The sequence below is a fragment of the Equus asinus genome, chromosome 14 (assembly GCF_041296235.1).
Source record: "Equus asinus isolate D_3611 breed Donkey chromosome 14, EquAss-T2T_v2, whole genome shotgun sequence".
Lineage (NCBI taxonomy): Eukaryota > Metazoa > Chordata > Mammalia > Perissodactyla > Equidae > Equus > Equus asinus.
In genome coordinates this window covers 22,449,170-22,474,541 of record NC_091803.1, presented here as the reverse complement: position 1 = coordinate 22,474,541, position 25,372 = coordinate 22,449,170, and the positions used below count along the sequence as shown (strand labels likewise).

Below are 25,372 nucleotides of genomic sequence, written 5' to 3'. Positions count from 1 at the left end.
CAAACATAATCTTCTCTCTCTCCCCAAAATTGCTTAAGAGATACACGTTCCTTGTAGAATATTTGGAAAATAATAACAATCACCCATAACCCTATCCTTCAGCAGTAACCACTATTAATGATTTAGTGTATATTTTTACAGTCAGAGATTTCATTTATTTATTTGAATAGATCATACATTAATGGTGCAAACTTCCAAAGGTAGACAGGTATAGCTAGTGAGAGTGTCCTCCATTCCCACCCCAGCCCTCTGCCCTGCCTGGTTCCCGTCCCCAGGGGAACCAGGCTTCCCTGCTTCCTGCATATTCGTCCAGAGAGACTTCGTGCATTTACAAGCAAGTTTGTACGGTTCTTTTCTTCTTTTTCTTACACAAATGGAGGCGTTTGATGCCTGCCTTTCTGCATCTTGCTTTTTTCATTTAACCATACATCTTGCAGGTCACTCTACATCAGGATATAAAGAACATTCTTATTATTTTTACAGCTGCATACTCTTCCATTGTTTGGGTACACTATAATTTATTTACAGTTTTCTCTTAATGGGTATTTGAGTTGACTCTGATCTTTTGAATTTTTAATGTTTTATTATGGAAAAGTCGAGTGTAATGAGCACCATGAGCCCAGCACCCAGCTTTCACTGTGACTAAGCTTGTCATCTATACCCCATCTGCCAACCCTCCTCCTTCTGATATTATTTTAAAGCAAATCTCAGACTTTATATCATTTCACCTGTAATTATTTTAATATAGATCCAAAAGAAATGACTTGAAAAAATTACCAGTATCACACCTAACACACTTAGCAATAATTCCTTAATATCGTTAAATCTGATCTTTTAAAAACCGTATATAAACAATGCTGCAACCAGTAGCCTGTTTCCTACCTCATTCCGCGTGTGTGTGAGTATGCCAGGAGGATCTGTTTCCAGAGGTAGAATCATTGAGTTCAAGTGTGTATTCGTAATAGAATGAGGATTGCCAAATTGCACTTCAAAGATTAGACTAATTTACACTTCTACCACCACAGTTTGAGAGGGACTGCTTCCTCTCAGCTTTATCCAGACAGTGTGTTATCTAACTTCTTAAACTTTGCCTGCCTCCCAGGTGAAATATATTATACAGCTGTCATTTTAATTTGCATTTCTCTTATTGTGAGTTAGCTTGGACATTGTTTCACATGTTTAAGAGCCGTTTGTTGTTCCTTTCCTGCTCATATTCTTTGAACGTTTTTCTCTTGGTTTCTTGACCTCTTTCTTATTGATATAAAGGAGCTTTTTACATATAAGGGAAATTAGCTCCTTATTTGTAATATAAGTTGCACATATTTTTACTTTGTTTCTGATTTTTGATTTAGCTTACAATGGTTTTTGCCAAGTTTTAAATTTTTACTTAGAATTTATCAGTCTTTTATTTTATGGCTTTTGGTGTTTGTTCCCTACTAAGTACAGCCTATCCTCGTAGGTTTTTTTCTATTACAATTATGACTTTATCTTATATGTTTAATCTTTAGTTCTTCTGGAATTTATTTTTGGAATAAAGTGTGGAGTATAGTTTCCTTCTTAATTTTTTCCAGATGTCTACTTAGTTGTCCTGACATCATATGTTGAACCCGTCTTTTCCCATTATTTGAAATGTCACTTTTGTCATATACTGAATTTCTGTATGTATCTAGACCAATTTCTGATCTTTCTACCGTTTTCATCTAAATGGCTTATTATCATTTATTTAGCTAATCGCCTCTTGTTTGTGGTTTCCCATTTTTATTATTAAAAATAAGGCTGTGATAAGTATCTTTGTAAATAAGTCTTTGTACACACCTCTTATTTTTTAAGGATAAATTCCTACAAATGGAATTGTTGAGTCTAAGAGTATGAACACCTAAAAATATTTTTATTATGGAAATTGTCAAACATACTGGGAAGAAGAGAGGATGGTATAATCTCTTGAGTGGCTGCCACTGAGCTTCAGTGATTTTCAGCGTTTTACCGATCATATTTCATCCCTTGCCCCTGCCGCCAGCGTCTTTTCCTGGAGTATTTTAATACAAAGCCCAGACATCATATCATTTTGTCCATAATTACATCAGTATAGCTCTCTAACTTTATGCAACTTATTTCTCTATTATGATTATCTCAAAAATGTCCATTTAAGATTTGCTCTAATCAGAATGGAAATAAGATTCATATTTTTAAGGCTTTGGTTACTTACTTCTTCATTGCCCTGCAGACAGAGTGCCAGTTTACACTCCCACCAGCAGTGTGCAGAGTTGCTTTAACCCTGTATCCTTGACAATTCTGAGCATGTCATCAAACAAGCCTTGCTGGTCTTCCAGTTGCTGCGGTAGAAACCTTGGAGCCCTCCTGACTCCCCCACTCCTTCTCTCACATCCCATAACCCATCTTTCAGGACATCCTGCTGGCTCTACCTTCAAATCCATCCAGAAGCGGACCACTTTTCCCTCCTTTGTTGCTCTCATCCTCTCTCACCTGGACCACTGGAGCAGCCTCTCTCTGCTGTCATGTTCTCTCTACAGTCTGTTATCAACACAGCAGACAAGGCATCCTTTTTTATTTTGAGGTATAATTGACATATAATATTATATTAGTCTGACATGTATGATATAATGATTTGATATTTGTCTATATTGCAAAATGATCACCACAATAAGTCTAGTTAAAATCCATCACCATACATAGTTACAAAAATTTTTTTATTGTGATGAACACTTTTAAGATCTACTCTCTTAGCAACTTTCAAACATGCAGTGCAGTACAATCATGCGTCGTTTAACGGTGGGAATATGTTCTGAGAAATGCTTCATTAGGTGATTTAGTGGTAGTGTGAATATCATAGAGCATTTCACACAAACCTAGATGGTATAGCCTACTACACACCCAAGCTATATGGTACTGATCTTATGGGACCACTGTCATATTTGTGGTCTGTCGTTGACTGAAACGACATGGTTATGCGGTGCATGACTGTACTGTTAACTATAGTCACCGTGCTGTCCATTACATCCTCAAGACTTATTTATTTTATAAGTGGAAGTTTCTACCTTTTGACCCCTTCACCCATGTCATGTCCACTCACTCCCTCCCCGCCTGCCCCCCAGCTTCTGGCAACCACCAGCCTGCACTCTGTATCTATGAGCTTGGTGGGTTTTCTGTTTGTTTTTTGGTTTTTAGATTCAACATATAAGTGAGATTATATGATGTTTGTCTTTCTCTGTCTGACTTGTTTCACTTAGCATAGTGCCCTCAGGGTCCATCCATGTTGTCACAAATGGCAAGCCGTCCTTTTTAATGGCTGAATAATATTCCAATGTTTGCATATGCCACATTTTCTTCTTCCATTCATCCACAGATGAACACTTAGGTTCTTTTCATATTTTAGCTATTGTGAATAATGCTGCAGTGAACATGTAGGTGCAGATATCTTTCTGAGTTAGCGTTTTCATTTTCTTCAGATATATACCCACAAGTGGGATTGCTGGATCATATTGAGTTCTATTTTTCATTTTTTGAGGAACCTCCATACTGTTTTCCATAGTGGCTGCACCAATTTACATTCCCACCAACAGTGCACACGGGTTCCCTTTTCTCCACATCCTTGCTAACATTTGCTATCTCTTGTCTTTTTGATAATAGTCATTCTAACAGGTGTGAGGTGTTATCTCATTGTGGTTTTGATTTGCATTTCCCTGATGATTAGTGATGTTGAGCACCTTTTCATGCACCTGTTGGCCATCTGTATGTTTTCTTTGGACAGAAGCATCCCTTTAACACAAAATCAAGACCACATCACTCCTCTGCTCATCCCACCTCACTCAAAGTAAAATCCAAAGAGCTGACAATGGCCTACAAGGCCTTACATGGTCTGCCTTCCCACCCTTATCTCTCTAATATTCCCACCTACTTCTCTCCTCGCTCACTCACTCCACTCCACCCATGTCCCTCGACCTCCTTGCTGTTCCTTCAGCACACCAGGCACATGCCCACCTGGAGATTTTGCATTGACTGTTCATTCTTCCTGGAACACTCTTCTCCTGATATCCCATGGCTACCAACCTTACCTTCAAGTCTTTGCTCAAATGTCTTCTCACTGCAGCTCAATTGCCCTAACCTTTGTACTTACACTGGAACCTGCTCCTCGCCTCCCCAGAGTTCTGCAGTGCTGTCTACTCTGCTCCTCTAATTTGTCTTTTCCTTAGCACTTATCACCTTCCTACACACCACGTTATTTACTTGACAAAGAGCCTATTGTTTAGTGTTTGTCTTAAGTACGCGTGGAATGCAAGCACACGGGGTCAGGGGTCTTTGTTGTCCTCTCCGTCACATCCTACCTCCTAGAACAGTGCCTGGCACAGAGTAGACACCAACAAATATTTATTGACTGAGAATAAATCTGATAAGACAAAATGTGGTATAGTATGGTTCTATTCATTTGCACTAGAAAATGAATAGTAAAAAATATCACAAGTGAAAAAATTAATAGTGAGATGGAATTCTACTTTATATGATTTTTGGCTATATGTATTTTTCCTTTTAGAGAATGTCTGTGTCTTTTTCTATTGTTCTCTCAGGGCATTCCAGTAAAACCTTTTACATATCAAAGATTATCCCTTTGTCTGCCATATGTCAATTCATCTTGTTTTTTTCCAGGCTGTTTCTTTGTCTTAATTGTTTTTTTTATGTATCAATTTGTCTTCAGTTCTTTAGAAAGAACTTTTTCTTTTGTAGTCTGATTTTTATTGTCTTAATTCCCTCTACTTTTTAAGTTCTCAAAAGTAGATTTGGGTATGTGGTGTGATGTACAGTTGTAACTTAATATTTTCCAAGTTCTTAACTGATTACTGCAGCCCTATATATTAAATAATCCTTCTTTTTCTCCATGGATTGAAATGTTGCCTTGATCACACTGTTCATCTTCATGAGCTGAAAATCTACATGGGCACGCAGGGCCCTCAGCTGCCTCCTCTGCTCCCAGCCTGGCTGCCTTCTCTTTAGGAGAAATCTGGAGTGATTTGTGTGTGTGCGTGTGCACGCGGGCGTGCATGTGTACACACGTGTATGTTCTTAAATAGTTGGTTTACTGTCTTGTGATTTGCTCAGGGTTAAGTTTCTGGGTGAAATTCCTAAAGCAAGTTTTCGCCTTTTCTGAGCTTCCCTTTGAATACTGGAGGGCTGGGCTGGAGTCAGTCTGCCTCAGCTGATTGCAGTTTTATTTCTCACGCTAGAGCCAGTGCCAGGCTTTGAAAGTAGCCGTTTCAAAAGGGCAGACTTATTTCCATAGAGAACCAGCATGTTAAAACAAAATGAGAGAGTTGGCAGTTTTAAGCAAATAAATTGCTTCCGATTGATAATGGGATATTTATGCAGCCTGCAGTGGAGAACAATTTCTTTCTTATCCAGGCCCTTTATCAATTATCGGGAAGGCAAAATGGAGTAGGAAGTAATGTGGCCAGGAGCCGATGGAGGGCCGGTGTGCAGGAATTTGGTGAACTAAAGGAGGGCGTCACTCTGTGGGCTTCTCCTGAGTGGCTGTGAGTCAGTCCAAACCTGTGCCTTTTCCTTTGCACATGTTACCAGGGGCCTGGGGTTCACGTTGGCTTAAATTTCATCTGGCTTCCTTTCTCCAGGCAGCAACTCTGGGGTGATTCTGTTTGCGAGGCTGTTAGAAACAAGACTTGGGCCATGTTTCTCTGTGTGCTGGCATGTGAGAAAAGGAAGGACAGGTTTGATAAGTTAAAATTGAAAAATTACACAACAGAAGGGGAATTCTTTTCTGGATTTGAGCCAATTCCTGTACCTCCCACCACTTGTCATTTTGCCCTCAGTCTCAGTGCCATGAATTATTTGGAAGATGACTTTATGAGAGTTTTTGTTTCATCGACTGAGCTGGCCAAGCAAAGTTTTCTGCCTGCCATGGGCAGCCAGAAGTCTTATGGGCCCCTTTGTAGGCACTGTAGCTGCTTTGGTCTAAGACGCTGCCAAAAGGATGAATTAGGAGTGGAGAGTCAAGCTAAACACATGTGACCATTGCTGTCCTCTTGTTCTTTTGGAGTCAGTCTGTAAAACTGGTAAATGCCTGGGCAGGAAGAATCTGCGTGCTTCCACACCCTCCCTAATCTGTGGCTGAGGTTGTGACAGACAGGTCTGAGGGCAGGGGCAGGCAGTGGCTTTGGGCTGGAGATGCAGCTGGGAGGTTTTAGACCTGCAAGAACTAAATCTATCACTCAGCAGGTGTTAAGTCTTAAGATTGGTAGGTTTTGTGGAAGTTACAAAAACGAAGACCTTTCTCTATCCTTACAGATGTAACATCCCTCTGGACTCAGGAAACACTCAAGAAACACTTGTTAAGTAGATGGTGGTACAGAGGTGGGTAGCATGTGCTGCTTTGATGGCAGCGAATGAGAGCTAATTGCTCAGTGCAGAAGTAGGAGCGGAGGTGGTTCCACTCCAGCCACAGTGATGAAGAAAGGCATTGATTCAGGGGACAAAGAGATGCTTGGGGTGTCATAGACAAGCTCGGGAGGCTGTTGGGGAGAATCCAAAGTGGTAACAAGAAGAGGGTGTGCCATAGAGTAACTGTGGTACAGAGGCTGCCCTGGGGAAGCCAAGACATGGGCGAGGCCAAGGCTTCTCAAAGTGTGGGTCCTGAACCACTCGTGCATAGTGAGATCAATTTAGTGGATTTGGGTGTATATTAAAAAAGAAAAAGAAACAGAATAGAAATATCAGAGTGTGTGTCACATATGTCACTTCGGGAAGAGGTGCGTGCTAGTGCAGGAAGCATTGTTTGAAGAGATAGACTCTGAAGTTTAGAGGCACAGACGCTGGGCCCAGAAGGCCTGGGTTCAAATCACCGCCCTGACACTTACAACCACGTGACCTCGGGTGAAGGGTAATGGCAGAACCTACCTTGTGGGTGGTTGTGAGGAGTAAGTGAGCTAATACACAAAGAGCGCTGACAGCGATGCCTGGTTCCTAGTAAGCACACAATAGATGTTAGCTGTTAACATGGTTGTTGAAGCCAGAAGAAATTGCTGCTATTTGATTTTTTTTTTTACCTATGCTAAAGCAATTTTATGTGGTTCAACCTAATATATACATACACCCCCATATGTATATTATAACTACTTCATGCATCTGTCGTGACGTGCAATGCATTTCTCACTATGGGTTGGAATAAAAAAGGTCGTGTGCCATCCTGGCTCTCCCTGGCAAGGGAGTGGATATGAGGCATCAGTTGCAATAACCAAGTGTGATATTTCTCTAAGGCTTTTGCTCTGAAGGGGCTCTTTTGCAGTCTTTGTCTAGCCTTCTCCCACGTGTCATTTAAGGGTAGGCTGGGTGCTGGGCTTCCTGGAGATCTCCTTTACTGAGTGCTGAACAGAAGCGTCTGGGTCACGCAGTAGGAGCCGAGCCCACCTCGTGATTGACCCCAGGCCTCCTTCCTGGCTCTTCTTGAGCCCTGGGCACGAGGCTGCGCTGTGTCTTCTCACTTAGCACAGACTGACAGAATCAAAACAAAGCTGTATTGCCTCTACAAATAATTTTCCCTCATTAAGGAACAAAAGCAAAAAGAGGCCCTCGTGTTTTCTTGGACTTAGTCGTTGGTCTTCTGTTATAAAGTTCTTTTCTGTTCCCAGCCTAGGAGAGATTCCAGAGGCCAGGGAAAAGACGTGGTTTCTAGAATAATGTTCTGTGAGGGACAGAGAAAGAATCTGAATTCCAGCCACTAGCTGTCCTCCACAGTCCCCCTGTGGGCTCGCGTGGGCTTCCCTCCCCGAGCAGGTGTCCCGTTTGCTAGCATACCTTGGTCTCCTGGGACCTGGCCCCCAGCACCTAGAAATACTTGTTGGATTGAGTTGAATTGAATAATCCGAAGAGAAATTTGGCTTCTTGAGAGGATTCCCAAGACCCCGGGGTGGGGGGAAGGAGTGTGGGCCATACCTGAGAGACCCTCTCCCTTCTCTCCATTCGGTTTGTCTCTGGTTTATTTTTGGAACTTGGATCGTGTTCTTTGGCCTCCACTTCTGTGCTAAATCCACAAAATGATTTTGTTTCCTTAGATAGAGATTATTCTCTGATCTCAGGATACTAACCTTTACAGCTTAGGAAAAGTGTGACTTAATGAAAAACTAATTGTCTTGATTATTACCATGTTGTTCACAGATAATTTCCACTCAATTTGCTGCTTGCAGATACCTCCAATATTGTCTTATGTGCCAAAGGACACAATGCCTATTTTCTGCCTTGGGCTATTTCCCTGAGACGGTGCTTGTTGCCGTGTGAGAAATGGCTCCTTTCGTGGAGGACCGCCAGCTTTGTCCCCATGATGCTATCCAGTCTGCTGGACCGTGGGAGATGGCCCACCTCCTCCTAGGACAAACTACCCAGCATCCTGCCCTGGACACAGTCCCCGCCTGCAGACAGCAGACGAGTGGCTCTTTCCTCCCTCCCTGCTCCTCCCTTGTCAGGGGACTCTCCTCCCCTCTCTGAGCCTCAGCTCCCTCATCTCAGCCTTGTGTGGGCATTTCTGGGATACCTCCTTCGGGCCAGGCCCCATGCTGAGTGTGGCGTCCACTCACAGTCCTGTGATTACCCTCTAGGTCTTTTTCAGACAACATCTGAATTGTCTACCTTGCCTTGAAGCCTCCTTTTATAGTCATCTGGATCTTGAACTTCAGGAACTAATGCCTAAGTGATAGCTGGATGAAAGGCACATCTCATAGTTATTTTGGGTTTCTGTGCATAAAAATGATGTGAAATGGAGAACAGTGATAATTGATACTGCCTTTTTGGAGAGTGTGATATTGTGATATAATTAGAAATATATATTTGGTCTTCTTCTAGTTCCTGGCCCAAAGTTCCTAAAACCCTTGGAACCTCTGGAGTGACAGGAGTGTCTTTTGTATCCTAATGAGATGACGTGTGGCTAGATAACCTAGATAGCTTCAGGATGGGGGCTGGTTGCCAGAAGGACCAAGGCTTGATTAGAGTGTTGGAACTTTTAGCCCCATCCCATGACCTCCAGGGAGGGGAGAGGGGCTGAAGATTGAGTTCACTTGTAACCATGGGCCCTCGAGGACCCGTCCAACCGGCCCCATCTGATCAACAGAGGAATTAAGAGTTGTCTTTCAGGAACTGAGAGTCCCTCCTCGTCCAGTGCAGGACGACTGAGGCCACCAACCTATCAACCAGGCCTGTGCAAATGCTTGATAAGGGGCCTTTTTGATGTCAAGGAGCTGAAAATTCCACCCTCAGATCATGCTAATACCACCATTTGGTGAACATGCATCCTATAAAGAGTCATGAAGCTTGACTACACTTGTGCAGATCATCAATTACCTCATTTCTCCTTACCTCCAATCATCTATCTCCACACTTCAGACTGCCCTGCCCTTCATCCCATAAATCTTGCCAAAGCCCTGGATCAGGGAAGCAGATCTGAGGGCACATGGCCCCTGTCTCCTTGCAGATCAATCTAGCAGTAAAGCTGTTTTCTTCTCCCAAAACCTGATGCCTTAATAATTGGCTTTTTTCACTGTGTATCAGGTGGTGAGCCCTTGCTCGGTAACACAATTGCCAATGGCCAATGGTTTAATCAACCATGCATACATAATAGAACCCCCATAAAAACCCTAAATGACAGGGTTCAGAGAGCTTCTGGGCTGGGAGGATGGTGTTCCCAGAAAGGCACGGGAGCTCTGTGAACCCCCCACCTCCCATACCTTGCCCTATGTGTCTCTTCCATTTGGCTGTTCCTGAGTTGTATCCTTAATAGTAAACCAGTAACTGTAAGTAAAGAGCTTTCCTGAGTTCTGTGAGCTGTTCTAGCAAATTTTTGAATGTGAAGAGGGGTTGTGGGAACCCATGACTTTACAGCTGGTTGGTCAGAAGTACAGGCGGCCTAGACTTGCAACTGGCGTCTGAAGTGAGCAAAGTTTTGTGGATCTTAACCTGTGGGGTCTGCACTAACTCTGAGTAGTTGGTGTTAGAACTGGATAAAATCGTTGGACAAGCTGATTGGTATCCAGAGAGTTGGAGAATTAGTTGATGTGGGAAAAAACCCCTACACATTTGGTGTCAGAAGTGTTGTGAGTAGAAATGGATCATACAGGGCAATTGGCAATGTGTATTAAGTGCCTTAAAAATGTTCCTCCCCTTTGACTGAGTAGTTCCATTCCTAGGATATCATCCTAAGGCAATGATCATCAAAATACATGAAAATTTATGTACAAAGATTTCCATTGCAACATTATTTAAAATTGGAAATAATCTAAATGTCCCACGCTAGAGGTTTGGTGAAATCAATTTGGCTGTAGCCATTTTACAGAATACTGTGTAGCCATCAAAAATGATGTTTTAAAGGCTAGTAAACAATATGGAAGATTGAAATAATAGTGTGTTAAATGAAAAAAAATCAATATAAAAATCAATATAAGGAGAGTGCGTGATCCCAATTTGATTACGAATATTTGTATGTAAAAAAGTTTGGAATAAAATGCCGTAATGTGCTAACAATGGTTATTGCTGACTGGTGAATTAGAGGTTATTGTTTTTCTGTGTACACGTTGGGGGCATTTTTAATAAGAAGCATAAATTAATGTATAACTGAAAAATGTGGCATTCCTGCAGTCCAGCTCTGGTCTTTGCAGGGGGCTGTCCCCAACCCAGAGGTCAGGCCCAGAACCCCCCTAGACAAGGAGAACCGCCACTGTTCTAGCTAGACTAGACGCCCTGTCTCTCTTCACTTAGCTGCAATCATTTTGTATCTTTTCTACCTTCAGCCATTCTTACTCTCCTACACGTTCAAATCTAATTTAATGGTTCTTCTTTCAGCCCTGCGGGAGCATTCACTCCCTCACAGGGTGCCCCTGCCCCCATGAGCTTTCATTGTTAGCTTCTGTTCTAATTTGCTTTGCTCAATTACTGTTGGGGATTTTCCATTAGCTTTAACCAACATGGCATGCTAAAATCAATTCAGCTTAATCTGTGGAGGGGTCAAATTTGGTGACAGGCAAATTCTGTTCTAGCTCCTAAACTCTTAGAAATACCCCTAGTTTAGGAAAGAAATGGTTTTTTTCATAACCTGGGATAGTTAGTCTTTGTCTATAAAATTTCACCGCCTAGTAAGTTCCTGAATGCTTTTCTTTCCAAATGCTAGCTGGGAAAGGAGTTGGCTTGATTTTTTTAAATTCCAGGTGTCATTTGGGCCATGAGGCAGTGAAAAAGGCCAGGAGCACGGGGATACCTGAGCTACACAATATGAGCATCCATCACTGACCCACCTGCCTTGAGCACTGGGCCTTTGAGCAATTTTTTCAGCTCTACCACTTGCCTGTTCCCCAGTTAACAGCAACTCTCAGTGGATCTGGGGCCCAGGAACTTACAGGAGCCCTGCTCAACCTGGGTTCTAACCTCAGATCAGATGCAGTTATGCTGTCACAGAGGGATGGTCACTATTGCTAGCCCAGTCCTTTTGCAGGTGCCTCCCATCAGGGGCCCTCGCCTCCAACTGAGGGCTGGGAGCTGTGAGTGCAACCCTTTCCTCCCCTGGCCCATGTTCTGCCCCTGCTGGAAGCCCTTGCTGGGGCCGTGACTCCAATTCTCAGCCTCGCTCCAGGCTCTCTTGAGTTTCACCTCCCCCCTGTTTATTTCCCTAGTGTTTTCTATTTCATCTTTTCCTCTTCTCTCCTCTAACTCCTGTGCATTCTCTTTTTTTCTCAGGCAAATTTCAAGTCCTTTAAGCCTCCTAAAATCCTTTGTGAAACCTGACTCCATTTAAACAAATAAACAGACAAATAATTACAGAAGTGCCTCCTGGGCCAGGACCCCTCTGATGTGTCTTTGGTGTCCTGCTGTAGCATTCATCACAATCTGGGCCTGTGGGAGAAGCACAATAAATGAGCATTTGTTGAAATGGATGCAGTCACACCTCAAATAGCAAGTAACCTAAGAGTAAGGATCCTTTAACTCTTTTAAAATTTAAGAAAAACAAAGCCTGGTTAAAAAAGTGAATTATACGAAACAGCGCCATAACCCCTACCCTGCCCAGTCTGTGCGGCCTGTCCCCAGTCAGCGTTATTAACTGTGGGAACACTTCTGAGTTCCTGTTGCATCCCCGCCACCTCCAAGCATGTTTCTCTTGTCCTTGAGGGCCCTGTCCCCCTTGCTCTCTGACCTCTCACCTCTGTGTTCCCTAATTGCTGAAACCAGTTAGTTGTATTTGCGGACTGATTAAGTATAATTACATTGGAACTCGTTCACATGAACACCTGCACTGGGATGGAACCAGCATTGTATGTGTAGTTATGGTCATTCTATTCCCATTTTCCATTCTCATTGTCTTTTCAGCATCGCAGTCTGCAAATGCTATCCGCATATTTCCAAATGCTCCCCAGACCTGACTGCCTGGGTATCTCTCAGGGGCCAGTACTCTGTGTGGCCAAAATGCCAATTCCCTTCCCTCCCTGAAAGGCTGTGGCTTCTCCAGAATCTCTCTCAGTTAAAGTCATCACCATTTGCCCCGTCAAGCAAACTAGAAACTCCAGCATCCTCTTCCAACCCTTCTCTCCTAAACCCCAGACACTGGACACCTGAGAGTTCCCTGAGCACTGACCACTCCGAAAATCTCTGGGACCCCTCCCAGCAACTCCATGTTGCTTGGCTCCAGGTTCCTCATCTCCCCTTTGACTCTGTGACAGTCCCCAGGTGAGGGCTCTGCTTCTCATCACTTGTCAGTCTAGTCTTAGCCACCCTGATGCCAGCGCCTTGGCTTAAAAATCAATCTGATCCTTTAAAACCACCAAGGGCTCCCTGTGGCCCACAGAAGGGGTTCACAAACTTTAACTATAAAAGTCCAAAGCGTAAATATTTTAGGCTTAGTGGTCCAAACCATCACTGTCACAATTACTCAATTCTATTTATGTAGTTCAAAAGCAGTAGACAATAGACAACAGACACAGACAATATGTAAATAATGAGCATGGCTGCATTCCAATAAAACTTTATTTGCAAAAAAGGTAGTGGGCCACCTCTGGCCACAGGCCATCATTTGTCAACCCTTGGCCTGCAGGCTAAAGCTCAGATGGCTCCCAAGGCCTTGCCATCTTGCCCTAGTGGGCTTCTCACCCTCGTCTCTCAACGTGTCTACGCTCATCATGCAGCCAGGATGTTACACATGCCCATCTTGGCACATTCTCCCCACTCTGCCTCCTTTCCCTTCTTTCCATGGCTTTAAGATTCAAAAGATTCGAGTGTGACCCTTTCACAGAGTCATCTCTCTGGCATATGGAAGGACTTGCATGGGATTTTGTACAGACTTGTATTATTGCAATTGTCATTCTCTCTTATAAGTATCTAGTCACCTCTCTGTCTCTCCAACTAGATTATAAGCTTCTCAAGCCTGGAAAATTTCTTTTCCTACCTATCTATCCTAGCATAGCATCTGGCATATAATAAGTAAACAGCAACTCTTCATTGGATGAATGCCTATATTAATCATCTCTAATTATTCATTTGTTATCTTTCATAGAGAAGGTGGAAACTCCTAAATCTCTTTTGTCGTTGGCTCAGTCCCTGTCCTATTATGTCTTCTGAATAAAGACCTCGAGGTTTGTATCATACATTCTGGCACATTTGTGTTGGTATTTAATAATTGCCTGGCCTACCCTTGCTGAACTGCATCTGTCTCCAGTTTGGCAATTTCTCCATGGCGTGCATCAGCAGAATGCATCTTGTTCATTAATAGAGCCATCACTTTTTGTGGTTGAAACCCACATTCTTCCTCAAGATACATTTCTGTGGAGAATAAACAGATTTCGAATCTAACAGGGATTGAGATAGGATAAATTGTTTTTCTTCGTTACTAATTAGAGTTTGCAAATTAAAGCACTGTGAATTTCAGCTGACTCTTCAAAACCAGAACATTAGCCAACGAGTATTGACTCTGGCTGGTGCCTGAATTTCATCTGATGCGCTCTATTTGGGCGGCCTGATTGGTGAATCTGTTCTGTGTGATAGCTATGCCTTTGCCTTTGTTCCTGCCCAAATTGGCTATGTCTCTAGAGAGGATCATAGAACCAAGGCCTGGTTCTCAGAGGGCACTGGGTTAGGATCCAGATGGTACCAGTGGTGGCTGTGGATATTTTTAAGAAAATAGACTTGCTGGTACAACGAGAAGTAAATCCATTGGGCCCTGGAACAGGATTGTTTCTAGCCCAGGCCTTGCTTGGCTCCAGAACATCAGCGTCACTCCAGGGAGGAGAGGCCCAGATCCCTGTGGGAATGCAGACTTTGATTTTGGGAGATTCCATATGCAGAAAGTGGTTTCCTTTTTTCAGAAGACATGACTTACCATGTTTCCTTCCATACTGTACACAATGACAGTTGGACAGGTTCCTATCACCGTTACACACGCCCTTCTGCAGCCCGCAAAGGCATCTGGGAGGTGGTAGAATTGTCATACTGCTGCCTGCTGTGCATGTGTTCTGTGAGACTGAAATTGAATTAAAGACCAAAAGCACAGCATGCTTACATAACTCTGAAGCACATGGGACTTTAGCCCAAAGAGAGGATAAATTCCACTGAAAAGCACACCACATTACTGGCTTCTTCCTGAAAACTTGATCTGTGGTCCCCGCTTCCCAAGGATGTGGAAAGTGGCCAGAGCCCAAAGCCCCTTTGTGCTGCGAGCAGGCTGCCTGTAGCCAGAGGCAGAGGGGTCCGGCCGTCTTCCATGTCTCTGCTGGTTTTATGGGCATATTTCTCACACCCCGTTCTGCTATTAAAAATAAAATGAGGCACACATCACATGTCTCAGACTGCAAGACTCATTTCCTTCTAATAAGCTTCTCATTTGCCTGGGCTTTCCCTACCCTGGAAAAATGAAATCTCCAGAGACTCCCATTATGGATTTTTGGTTTTCTACGTTTTTTTCCTCTCTGCTGTTTTGAAAGAAAATGAAGTTAGTGAGCTCTGTCTGCCTCTCCAGACACATGTACACACACACACACACACACACACACACACACACACACACACTGTCTACCTGGGAGCCAGGAGTAGATCGTCTATGCAAACAGAGAAGGATGGCTTTGTCCTGCTTACCGAGGTCCACAGAAAACAGAACTCTGAGCTGATACATACCTGCCCTGCCCTGGAGCAGGGCCAGCCTGGATGCATACTGCAGACAGGGCAAACCATGGGGCTTTGAGGCTTGAGGGAGCATGTCCTTTCACAGCAGGGCAGTTCTGGAGTGACTTCTGTCTGAGGTCTGACTTCCCAAATCCAGTAGCCCAAGGGGAAGGCAACTCCGGGAGTAGCCCAGGCAGCCAGGTCAGAAGGCACACCCACTAAGGCCCTCATTTCCAGGAGAGGTTCTCAAACACCCCAACCAGGCCCCTCTAGGGTGTCCAGTGTAAAAATACAGGCTCGTTCATCAGTAAGATCTAGGGCATGCAAGGGGACCCCAGAAATGAAGTCTGGCCCCGTCAACAGAAGGGGACTGCCCTGTCAGAGTGATAGCAGCAGCCCAGAGAGTTCAGGATTGAGTGAGAGGGATGAGAAGTGGAGATGGCGCCTTGAGAAAGGAGTGGTCCAGAGAACAAGGGGCAGGGTGCAGCATGCAGCTGGCCGTCCGACTGGCCCACCTGGGACCCTGACCTTCTGGTACCCTGCCATCATCTGACATTTTCCACTGTTGCATGGTATGTGCCAGCCCCATTATAAACCCTACCATAGAGGCTGAAGGGAGATCAACCCAACCCATTTTTCAGAAGGCTGAGGGAGGAGCTTGCTCCGGTCGCAGAGCAGAGCCAGACTGACTTCCCTGTGGGCTGACTCCCACCTCAGGAGACCCTGCCACTGCAGCCTCCTGCCCTCAGCACCTGGGCTCGGCCTCATGAGGCTGTGTTCTCTGCCCCCAGCGTCCTTGAGGGCTCTGTGCCACGACCTCAAGCTGAGCAGCGGCTCTAAGCTCTTTTCGGCTACCCGAGACTTGGTAGGAAAAACATATGGCTGCTTTAGGTAATCTTGGGCATGTTTCATTGACAAGAAAAGCCTCAGAGTGCAGACAAACCCCTTCATTCAGAATTTGGATTGGGCTAACATTTTTTCTATATTGTCAATGGAAAAAAGAAGGGTGTTTGGACAGCAGATTAATAGGGTATGAAAGAGAACACAGGCTTCCTGTTCTTAAACATTTTAACGATGTTCACGGATCCACAGAAAGGGGCTGGAAGGACCTTAGGGATCCTCGTGGCCAAACCAGCTCATTTTACACATGAACAAACTGAAGCCTCTGGGTTTGGCTGCAGACCTAATTAGCTAATACGCCTGGCTGGGAGCCTAGGGTCCCCCCTCACAGCCTGGTCTTCTGTCTCTTGGAGCCCACAGTTATTCACAGAAAGTGTTCAGCATGCTAAATTAGTATTGACAATAAGTTTGCTACTAATATATGATCCTTATTTATTCAGACTCATCATCCATTGAACAGCTGTCTGTCTAGCGCCTCCTTCAGAGTGTGGGTGGGAACATACACAATGAATAAAGTGTATGAGGAGCTTACAGTTCAGAGAAGCCATGATTTCTGCACCAGTTATTGTATTTCTAGATGAGAAGTGCTAGATGTCACGTAAAAGGAATGAAGGACCTGCTGAACAGTCAGCAGAAAGGGAGGTAACTTTGGCTATGGAGAGCAAAGATGTTTTTGTGGAATACACAGCTCTTGACTTGGCCTTGAAGGCTTGATATGATTTGGGCAGGTAAAGAGGAAGGCGAGGTGTTTCAGGTGGATGTACCGGATGGAATAGTGTAGTAGTCTGAAAAACAGCCCCCAAAGGTATTGGCTTCTCATCCCTGGAACCCGTAAACGTTACCTTGGCAAAAGAGTTTTTGCAGATATAATCAGGGATCTTGAGATGGGGAGATTATCCTGTATTACTGGAGTGGACCCTAAATGCAATCACAAGTGTCCTTATAAGAGGAAGGCAGAGAGAGATCACAGACAAAAGAGGAGAAGGCAGTATGACCAGAGAGGTAGAGATTGGAGTGATGCGGCCACAAGCCAAGGAATGCTGGTAGCCACCAGAAGTAGGGAGAGGTAAGGAGCGTCTGGGGAGAGTGCGGCCCTGTCCACACCTTGATTTTGGTCCAGTGGGTACTGGATTTGGACTTCTGGCCTCCAGACTATGAGAGAATAAATTTCTGTTGTTTTAAGCCACGAAGTTTGTGGTAATTTGTTACAGCAGCCACAGAAAATGAATACAAATAGGAAAGGGAAAGCCTATTTGAGAAAGGGTATGGTTCAAGGTATTTGCCAGGAGCATCTTCAGATATTTAGAGAAGTAGTAAGACCCTGGGTTAGGGCAGTGTCTGGTATTAGTTTGAAGAGTCCCTGCAAGTTTCTGTGTGGATCTTACCTTCCCCACTGGAGTGCTGGGCTCTGGAGGAGAACCACGATGCTCAACGGATGGCTGTTCTTTCTCTGCATCCTGACTACCATGCTCCTCAGGTAGAGGCAGCCGATACTTGTTGAATGGCATGATGAATTTTGGCAGCTGCCACACTGGGGCTTGGACCAGGTTTATTGATGAAAAGTTAAAGCTGGCCAGGCCTGGTGCTCAGATAGGATTGACGAACCTGTCATCTTCAGACTGTCATCTAGAATTCCCCATGTCATGCCTCACAGTGGTGTGGTGCGGTTTGTCAGGAAATGCTCAGCCAACCAAGGACCAAAGGGTGGCAGGGGCTGTGGAGGGAGGGACTCAGGGTGGAAGGCAGGGCACCTGCGGTTGTGGTGAGAGGCTGGGAGCTCGCCTGCCAGTGAAGCGGCCTTATTGATGGCGGAGTCCAGTTCTCTGCTGGCCCTGAGCAAATGTGATTAAAGATCATTGGGGGCTTTTATGACACTTATCGATCTGAGGTTGTTTATAGCCATGAAACAACTGTAAATAGAGGAATGAAATAAAAACAGTAGGATACTTAACTCCGATCCTCCTATGAGGTCGAGAAAGCTTTCTGCACAGCTCCTGCAGCAGCAGGGAGCTGAAATGCACGTCTGCAAGGGGAATCTCATTCTCCCGTGCTCCTAATGGCTGATTTAAGAGGCAGCTTTCTTCTCACAGCTGAAACCTAATCCTCATTCTTTCCCAGGAAGTGGCCCCGGTTAACAAAATTGTCTGCTGGCACCACTAATTGTTTACCTCCCATAGGGTTTTAGGATGCTCATGGCCAGTTACCTCCTCCTTCCAAAGCTGTTTTTCGTTTTTTTCCTCCTCTTCTCTCCTTCTTTTCCCTCTCCTCTTATTTTCTTTTTTCTTTCTTTTCTTCCTTTCTCTTCTTTCTTTCCTCTTTTGGCCGCTCATTTATTGGATTGAAAGGTTTTGACCTATGTCTATTTGTAAAGCGTTAGGAGCCTTCAGTAGACAGTCACCAATCATTTCAATGCACTAGACCAAGCCATGTGACCGTTGGACTTTCTTTGCTTTCCCCTTGTAGAAATCCGAGAGGCCTTTCGGGTTCTGGACCGAGATGGGAATGGCTTCATCTCCAAGCAGGAGCTGGGAATGGCCATGCGCTCTTTGGGGTACATGCCGAGTGAGGTGGAGCTGGCCATCATCATGCAGCGCCTGGACATGGACGGTGAGACCCGGGCCAGCAGCATCTCCCCTGACGTGAGCCCTGACTCATCAGTGACACCTTGGGTTTTAAAAAGTCTTGCACTTGGACTCTAAAGACTTAGGTTCAAGTCTTGGTTTACATTTGAAGAGTGGAAACATGGACTAGATCAAGGTTTTTCAGACAACATTTCATAGAGCTGTAGGGGCCTGCAGACGTGGTTCTGGGGCCACTAGAGGGAGCAGGGTGAGGAAGGAGCCCTGGCTGCAGGAGCAGCAAGAATAGTTTTGTTTTTTCTTTTTTAAAAGAACAGCTTTATTGAGATAGAATTCACACACCATAAAATTCATCCATTTAACCTGTACAATCCAATGGTTTTTAGTGTATTCACAGATTTGTGCAACCAATGCCATAATCAATTTTAGAACATTTTCAACAGTTCAGAAAGAAACCCTGTACCTCTAGCCCTCACCTCCTGACTCCTCTATCCCCCCAAGCTCTAGGCAACCAGTAATCTACTTTCTGTCCCTATGAATTTGCCTCTTCTGGACATTTCATATAAATGGAATCACACAATATGCATAGCCTTGTGACTGGCTTCTTTGACCTAGCATATGTTGGCAAGGTTCATCCTATTGTAGCATGTATTAGTACTTGGTTTCTTTTTATGGCCAGATTGTATTTCATTGCTTGGATAGAACAGCTTATTTTCTGTCTGTTTTATATACTGGGTTTCTACATACAACCCCATTGGGGAAAAGGGTTTCACTGTATTTACAAAGTTCTAAAAAATGACATATTGGATCTTTAAGGTTCTTTCCTGCTCTAAATCCTAAGAGTCTATCACAAACCAGCTGTGACCTGCCTGACATTTAGATCCTGCCTTGGCTGAAGGTCCAGGAAGGAGCCTTCTTATTTTGTTTTTCAACACGCATTCTCCCACTCCGAAAAGCAGCTTGATTCCAGTCCTAAGGGATCCAGAGTGGTGGGCTGTGGGGCCTCTCAGGTAGAGCATCAACTACAGACTGAGTAAAAGGCAACAGAGGAAGGGGCAGAAATCTTTTGGAGGAATAGATCAAGGCCATCTTAGGATGTTTGCTTGGCCTGCGGGCTGATTGGAGGAACACAGCTCTCTGCTGTCATCTTACTGGATTTGTTGGAAAGATGATCATAAGGGTGACCATATGGTGAATGAACCCAGTGCCAACCACCAAGTGCAGCTGCGGACATTCATTTTCTGGTTCAGGATAGAGATGTTGGATCAGGGATGTTCAGTTTGAGCAGTCTCAGCCTTGTCCTTACAACTCTGATTGCGAATCATTGTGTCTTTGCAGGCCTGGTTTGACCTTGCTTTGCATTTCTGAAAAACTGAAGCAAAGCACACATTGTATAACCAAATCTCTCTTCCATTGACTCCCAGCATCATTTCAGAGATACATTCCCAGAAAAAAAAAGTTTCCTCCTTAATGTAATAGAAATCTTAATCTATACCTCTCTTCATGGAACTAAGAAAGTTTCGTGCTTTTGTCTCTCCTCTCACAGCTCCTATTGTAAAATCTAGTCAAACGGACTAAAGCAAATGGAATTAGCAACATTTACTAAAAAGGAGCTGGGGCTATTGTGGGAGAGTTGATGAGATTTAAGGGTCTTCATCAAAGCCCATCTTTGTTCTTTATATGTTCACCCACTGGCCCCTGGGTCATGGGGAATTTTCACATGATTGCAAATCTCCGCTGATCTCCTGAGGCCTTGGCATCCTGGGGGATCTTGCTCTTGTTCAAGGGGCTCATCAGGACTCAGGCCAAAGCTCCATCTGCGGTGCGGTTTAAGAGACTTCAAGTTTCATGAATTTATTTGCTACTTACTACACTCAGCTACCCATGCTGAAGACAGAGTTTACAAGCACATCTTGTAGAGAATTTCTGTTAGTTCCTTTAACAAAAGCCCAAGTCATCAGCTGTTTCACCATAACCCCATCAGGTAAAAGCACATTTATTTCCTTTTGAAGTGTTGCTTCCTCGAAGTTTTGCTTTGTTGCCTGCAAAAGATTTAATAGAGAACATATGAAAACAGTGCAGCAGTGCAGGCACAAGGAATTGCCGACACAATTTATTAAATCCTAAGTGTGAAAAGAACTAAGTGAAAATTGCCCAGTCTGAGGCTGAAATGGGTGTCTTTAAGTGTTTTGTAAATAATGCTCTTAAGTGAAATGTCCAGGGTATTGGGTTCTGGATACGGATGGACTCAGTGTTTTTAGTGTCCTTCTCTTAATGGGGCCTTTTGAGCTGTTCTGTTAAAAAAAAAAAAAAAAAAAACTCAGGTTCTAATTATGTCTCTCCTTCCTAGCTTCTGTAACTGGGGACCCTCCACAGAGATTCAACCTACCTAATTAAGCTTCTCTTTGGCGTGAAACTTGTGGAATGGCAGAGATTTTTATGGGGATGATGCCAAAAAAAAAAGAAAAAGAGTGTTTGGGCTGGAATTTAGGATTTTTAGCTGTGAGATGACTGTTCCTCCTGGTCCACAGACCCTGGTGCCCAGAGGTGACAGGAGAGGTGGCAGTGCTTCCATCCATCCCAGCTGGCCATGATTAGGAGCAGGTCTGGCCCACACATTGGTCTTTCTGGGGTCCCTGCTGGTTTGGTTTGCCTAACGGTGAGGTCACACCTTGGGCACAAGGCCCAGCTGGAATTAGCCTGAGTGTGTCTGTGCAACCTAAGTCGACACATGAGGCTTTCATTAGGTGGTTCCTTGTGAGTGGGGTGCCTTGCTGGCTCGCATGTAACAGTAACCTCCCTGGATTAGGGAGCTCAGCAAGATTTCCTGGACATGGAGCCTGCAGGAGCCAGACAGTTTCAGTCTGTGTGTGGAGCAGAATGGGAGATAGGCAGTAGGGTCTGGGATTGCTCTCATGGCCCATGGCCAATTTGACTTCAGTGCTGGGACTGATTCTGTGTGTATCTGTGTGTGTGCTGTGTGTGCATAGCATGGGCTGAACTACTCAGAGTTAAATAAACAGAAAACCAAAATTTCTGCCCAACGCCCAGGGCTTCCTCTTTGGCCCATTACCACAAAGGCTCTTTCTTGGAACTTTAACTCAATTCCACAACCCCTGGTGTTCACTGTCCGTCTCCTCTTTCATCAGCCTCTGCATCTGAGGGGACTTTTGCTCTAACACTAGTTGGGGACCAGAATTAACCATTCCTGGATGCTTTTCACCAGGATTTCTCCTTAAAGCCAGATTCTGGAAGCCTGTAGCCCTTTCAGTCAGGCTCCTGGGGCATTTAAGCCCAGTGCCCTAAGGCATTCCTTGCATGTCGGGAATCAACTTCTCTCCAATGCATCATAGTACTAGTTACGCACCATCCTTGGAAGAAGTGATAAAATAGTCACCCCAAAAAAGTGTCTCCAAACTTAAATCTTCTATAGAAGTGGGGCGGGAAAGGCTGCTAGAAAGTGACTGTGGGCTCTGCCATGCTCCTTCTGCTCCCCTCGGTTCCGTGGTCCCACGGCAGCTCCTGGAGCCCCACAGAACTTCCCGCATCATTCACTGGGGAGTAAGGGCTTGGTATCTTCAAGACTCAGTGAATATTTTTGACTGCTTTCTACATTTCAATGATTTTACCAACCATACCCCGATGGCCATCTGGAGTGATTCCAGCCAGCTTTGCAGATGGTTTCCTGAAACAATCAAACCAGGAGGCGTTCTCAGCAGCGCGTGGCCTTTGCCTCGCCTGCTCACGTTTCCTGACTCGATCCTCTCCTGCTCTAGGCTGCCCTCCCCTCTCCTGCACTTAAAGAACAAAGGCCCTCTGTGAAACAAATGCAGACTTCGTCCTCTTCCTACTTGATTTTCCTTCTGCTCCTCAAAGATGGAGAATCTCATGAAATTCCAACAAATTTGGGGTTTTGAAATGAATTCTTATCTCTCAGCAGGGTTTGTAGGGTTTTTTTAGGTTCATTACTGCCTGGATGGTGAATTTGATTCAGTCTAGTTCAATTTAAAAAGGATTTATCTGGTGTCTATTATGTGTGAACTTATTTTTATGGTTGACAAGATTCACTTTTGGTTCATTTTGAGACAAACCACTGAGCTACAAAGAACAAAATTATAGCCAGAGTCACATGAAAGAGTGAACAGTGTCCCATTGTTAGCCTGTGTCCACACCTCCCTCTCTCAACTACTCATTCATTACAAGTATTAATCCTTTGCCGATTAGTCATATGGTTATGACCTTTCTGTTTTCACTTGTGATCTCCTAGAAGACAGAAAAGTATATGCTTGATTCTGAATAGCGCTCACTTCCACTTTACATTCAGACACGTCAGTGTACTGATGTGGATGCTCTGGAACTGGCATAGGTCTATTTTGTGAGTCAGAATGTACCCTTCTTTCCTGTGTGTGAGGGAAGACGCTCACCCACAAACTGCATGGCATGGAACTGTCTGGTGTGAGGTGGAAGCAGCTGGGGCTTATTAGCCCAAAGCAGAGGTTCCTGAACCTGAGAAAACAGTGGGGAGCGTGCTCCACACAGACTGGTAGACTCTGAATCCCCAGGGTGGGGCCCAGGAGCCTGCATCCTTTAATAGTTTCATCAGGTTATGGACAGCAGTGTCTCCACTGACATAACCAGGGAATCTTTGCTTAAAAGAAAAATCTAAAGCTAAAGGGAAATCTTCAAGCCTGTGAATATTTGTGTGAGTAAAAAGGTCTGAGTAGGAGGTAATGCCTGAAAGGCGGATAAGGAGCCTTTCCTTTGGGAATTTGATGAAGGAAGCGGACAGTCCGTGCTCAGTGCTGGTCAGCCCTGCCTGAAAGCCGGAGACCCTCCCAGTGCTCGCACCTGCGGGGGCCTCAGCCTCCTCGCTCCACCAGCTGTGGTCTAGAGACCTGCGGAATCAGTGTCACCTGGGAGCTTGCTTAAAATGCTGACTCTCAGGCCCACCCTAGACCTGCTGATTCAGAGCCTGCATTGTAACAAGAGTCCCAGGTGATTCGTATACACAGTGAAGTTTGAGAGGTGCTAGTCTAGGGCACACTTTGAGAAATGGGAAGCAAACCCAACCATGTTTGCTCGTCTGAGGATCCCTCCTGTGGAGTGCAGACTCTCCCTAGTCTCCTGCCAGGATCTCAATGCACAGGGATTTTTAACTTAAAAACTGGAAGTGATTCACAAAGCCAAAGTCCTGGTGAAGGTCAGTTATAGGAAATATCTCTCCAACTGTTTGCATCTGTGAATAAGCATGGTTGGCATCAAACTGTTTCCTATTTCATTCTTTGTTGGTGAGTTATTGCTCCCTGTACTTTGTGGTCTTACTGTGCTAGGTCTTATACTGGTAATGATAATGTATTAATGCTTGCCATGCCCCCCATAATAATACTGAATAACAATAATACTAAGTAACAAACAGAGTCTGCACCATGGGCCATGCACTGTTCTAGGCACTTTTTTTTTTTTTTGAGGAAGATTAGCCCTGAGCTAACATCTGCTGCCAATCTCTTTTTGCTGAGAAAGACTGGTCCTCAGCTAACATCTGTGCCCATCTTCCTCCACTTTATATGTGGGACACCCACCACAGCATGGCTTGCCAAGCGGTGCCATGTCTGCACCCGGGATCCGAACAGGCGAACCCCAGGCCGCTGAAGCAGAACATGTGCACTTAACCGCTGAGCCACCAGGCCTGCGCCCTAGGCACTTTATTAACCTATTTAGTCCTCACATCAGCCACAGGTACTAACTAGTAGGATTCTCATTTTGTTGATGAGAAAAATGAAGTGCTGAGGTTTCAAGTAACTCACCAAGGTCATGTTACTAGTAAGAGCCGTATGAATCCAAGACCTTAACCACATATCTTGTCAATATATTATTCTCTTTGTGGTTTTAGTGGATATGGGTCACTTAGGGTGACAAGACATTGAAGCAGTGACTGAACAGAACACACACATACACAGGCACACACACTCCAGTCATGACATCACCTACGTATTCCAGGTCTATGTGTGAGTGTTTTGGTTTCCAGTTACTATTCCACATAGTCTCCTGTGGTCGCCTTTGGCTGGATGACAAACTCTAGCCACTCGCCACGTTATCCTTGTAGAGTGAAGCCTAACCCTAGAGCAGAGTTTGTGAACTGGAGATGGTGTCTTTGGGTTTCTTGTAGCATTAGTGAGGTGAGAGTCCTTTAGGCCCTCTTGGGATAGATATTGGTGGATGTTTGTGACAAATTCACTCCAAAATTCCTGTCTCCATAAGCAGTTCTTTCCTCTGTGTTATGCCAAGAAAAGTGTGTTATCTTAACCTTTATGAGAGTTGGCCACATTGAATCCAAATTTCAGCTAAAGACCGAAGTGTTCAAGCCACTTCCAGCTACTCAAGCCAGCATAATAAAAACAGAGTTTCTGGGAGCCAGCCCAGTGGCATGGTGGTTGTGTGTGCATGCTCCACTTTGGTGGCCCGAGCTTCACAGGCTCAGATCCCGGGCATGGACCTATGCACCACCCATCTAGCCATGCTGTGGTGGTATCCCACATACAAAACAGAGGAAGATTGATACAGATGTTAGCTCAGCAACAATCTTCCTCAAGCAAAAAGAGGAAGATTGGCAACAGATATTAGCTCAGGGGCAATCTGCCTCACGAAACATAGTAAAAAAATAAAAAATAAAAACAGAATTTCTGGTGTGTGCACCCATTTCAGGAAGAGCATCCTCAGCCAATATTATATTCTGTCTTGCTTGTTTTAGC

The 25,372-nt window shown here is 44.5% G+C and overlaps 1 protein-coding gene across 9 annotated transcripts in view; it reads left to right on the top strand.

The window, feature by feature from the left end:
* The window catches only part of CALN1 (calneuron 1), a 524,370-nt gene that overhangs the window by 261,048 nt on the left and 237,950 nt on the right, over window positions 1–25,372 (top strand). For 8 of the 9 annotated variants that reach the window (XM_070484479.1, XM_070484478.1, XM_070484484.1 and 5 more), the window contains one exon: window positions 18,508–18,651. The exons of the other annotated variant lie outside the window; for it this stretch is intronic. In XM_070484479.1, coding sequence (XP_070340580.1) covers window positions 18,508–18,651 — 144 coding nt within the window. The remainder of the gene's footprint in view (window positions 1–18,507; window positions 18,652–25,372) is intronic. 9 annotated transcript variants of the gene reach the window in all.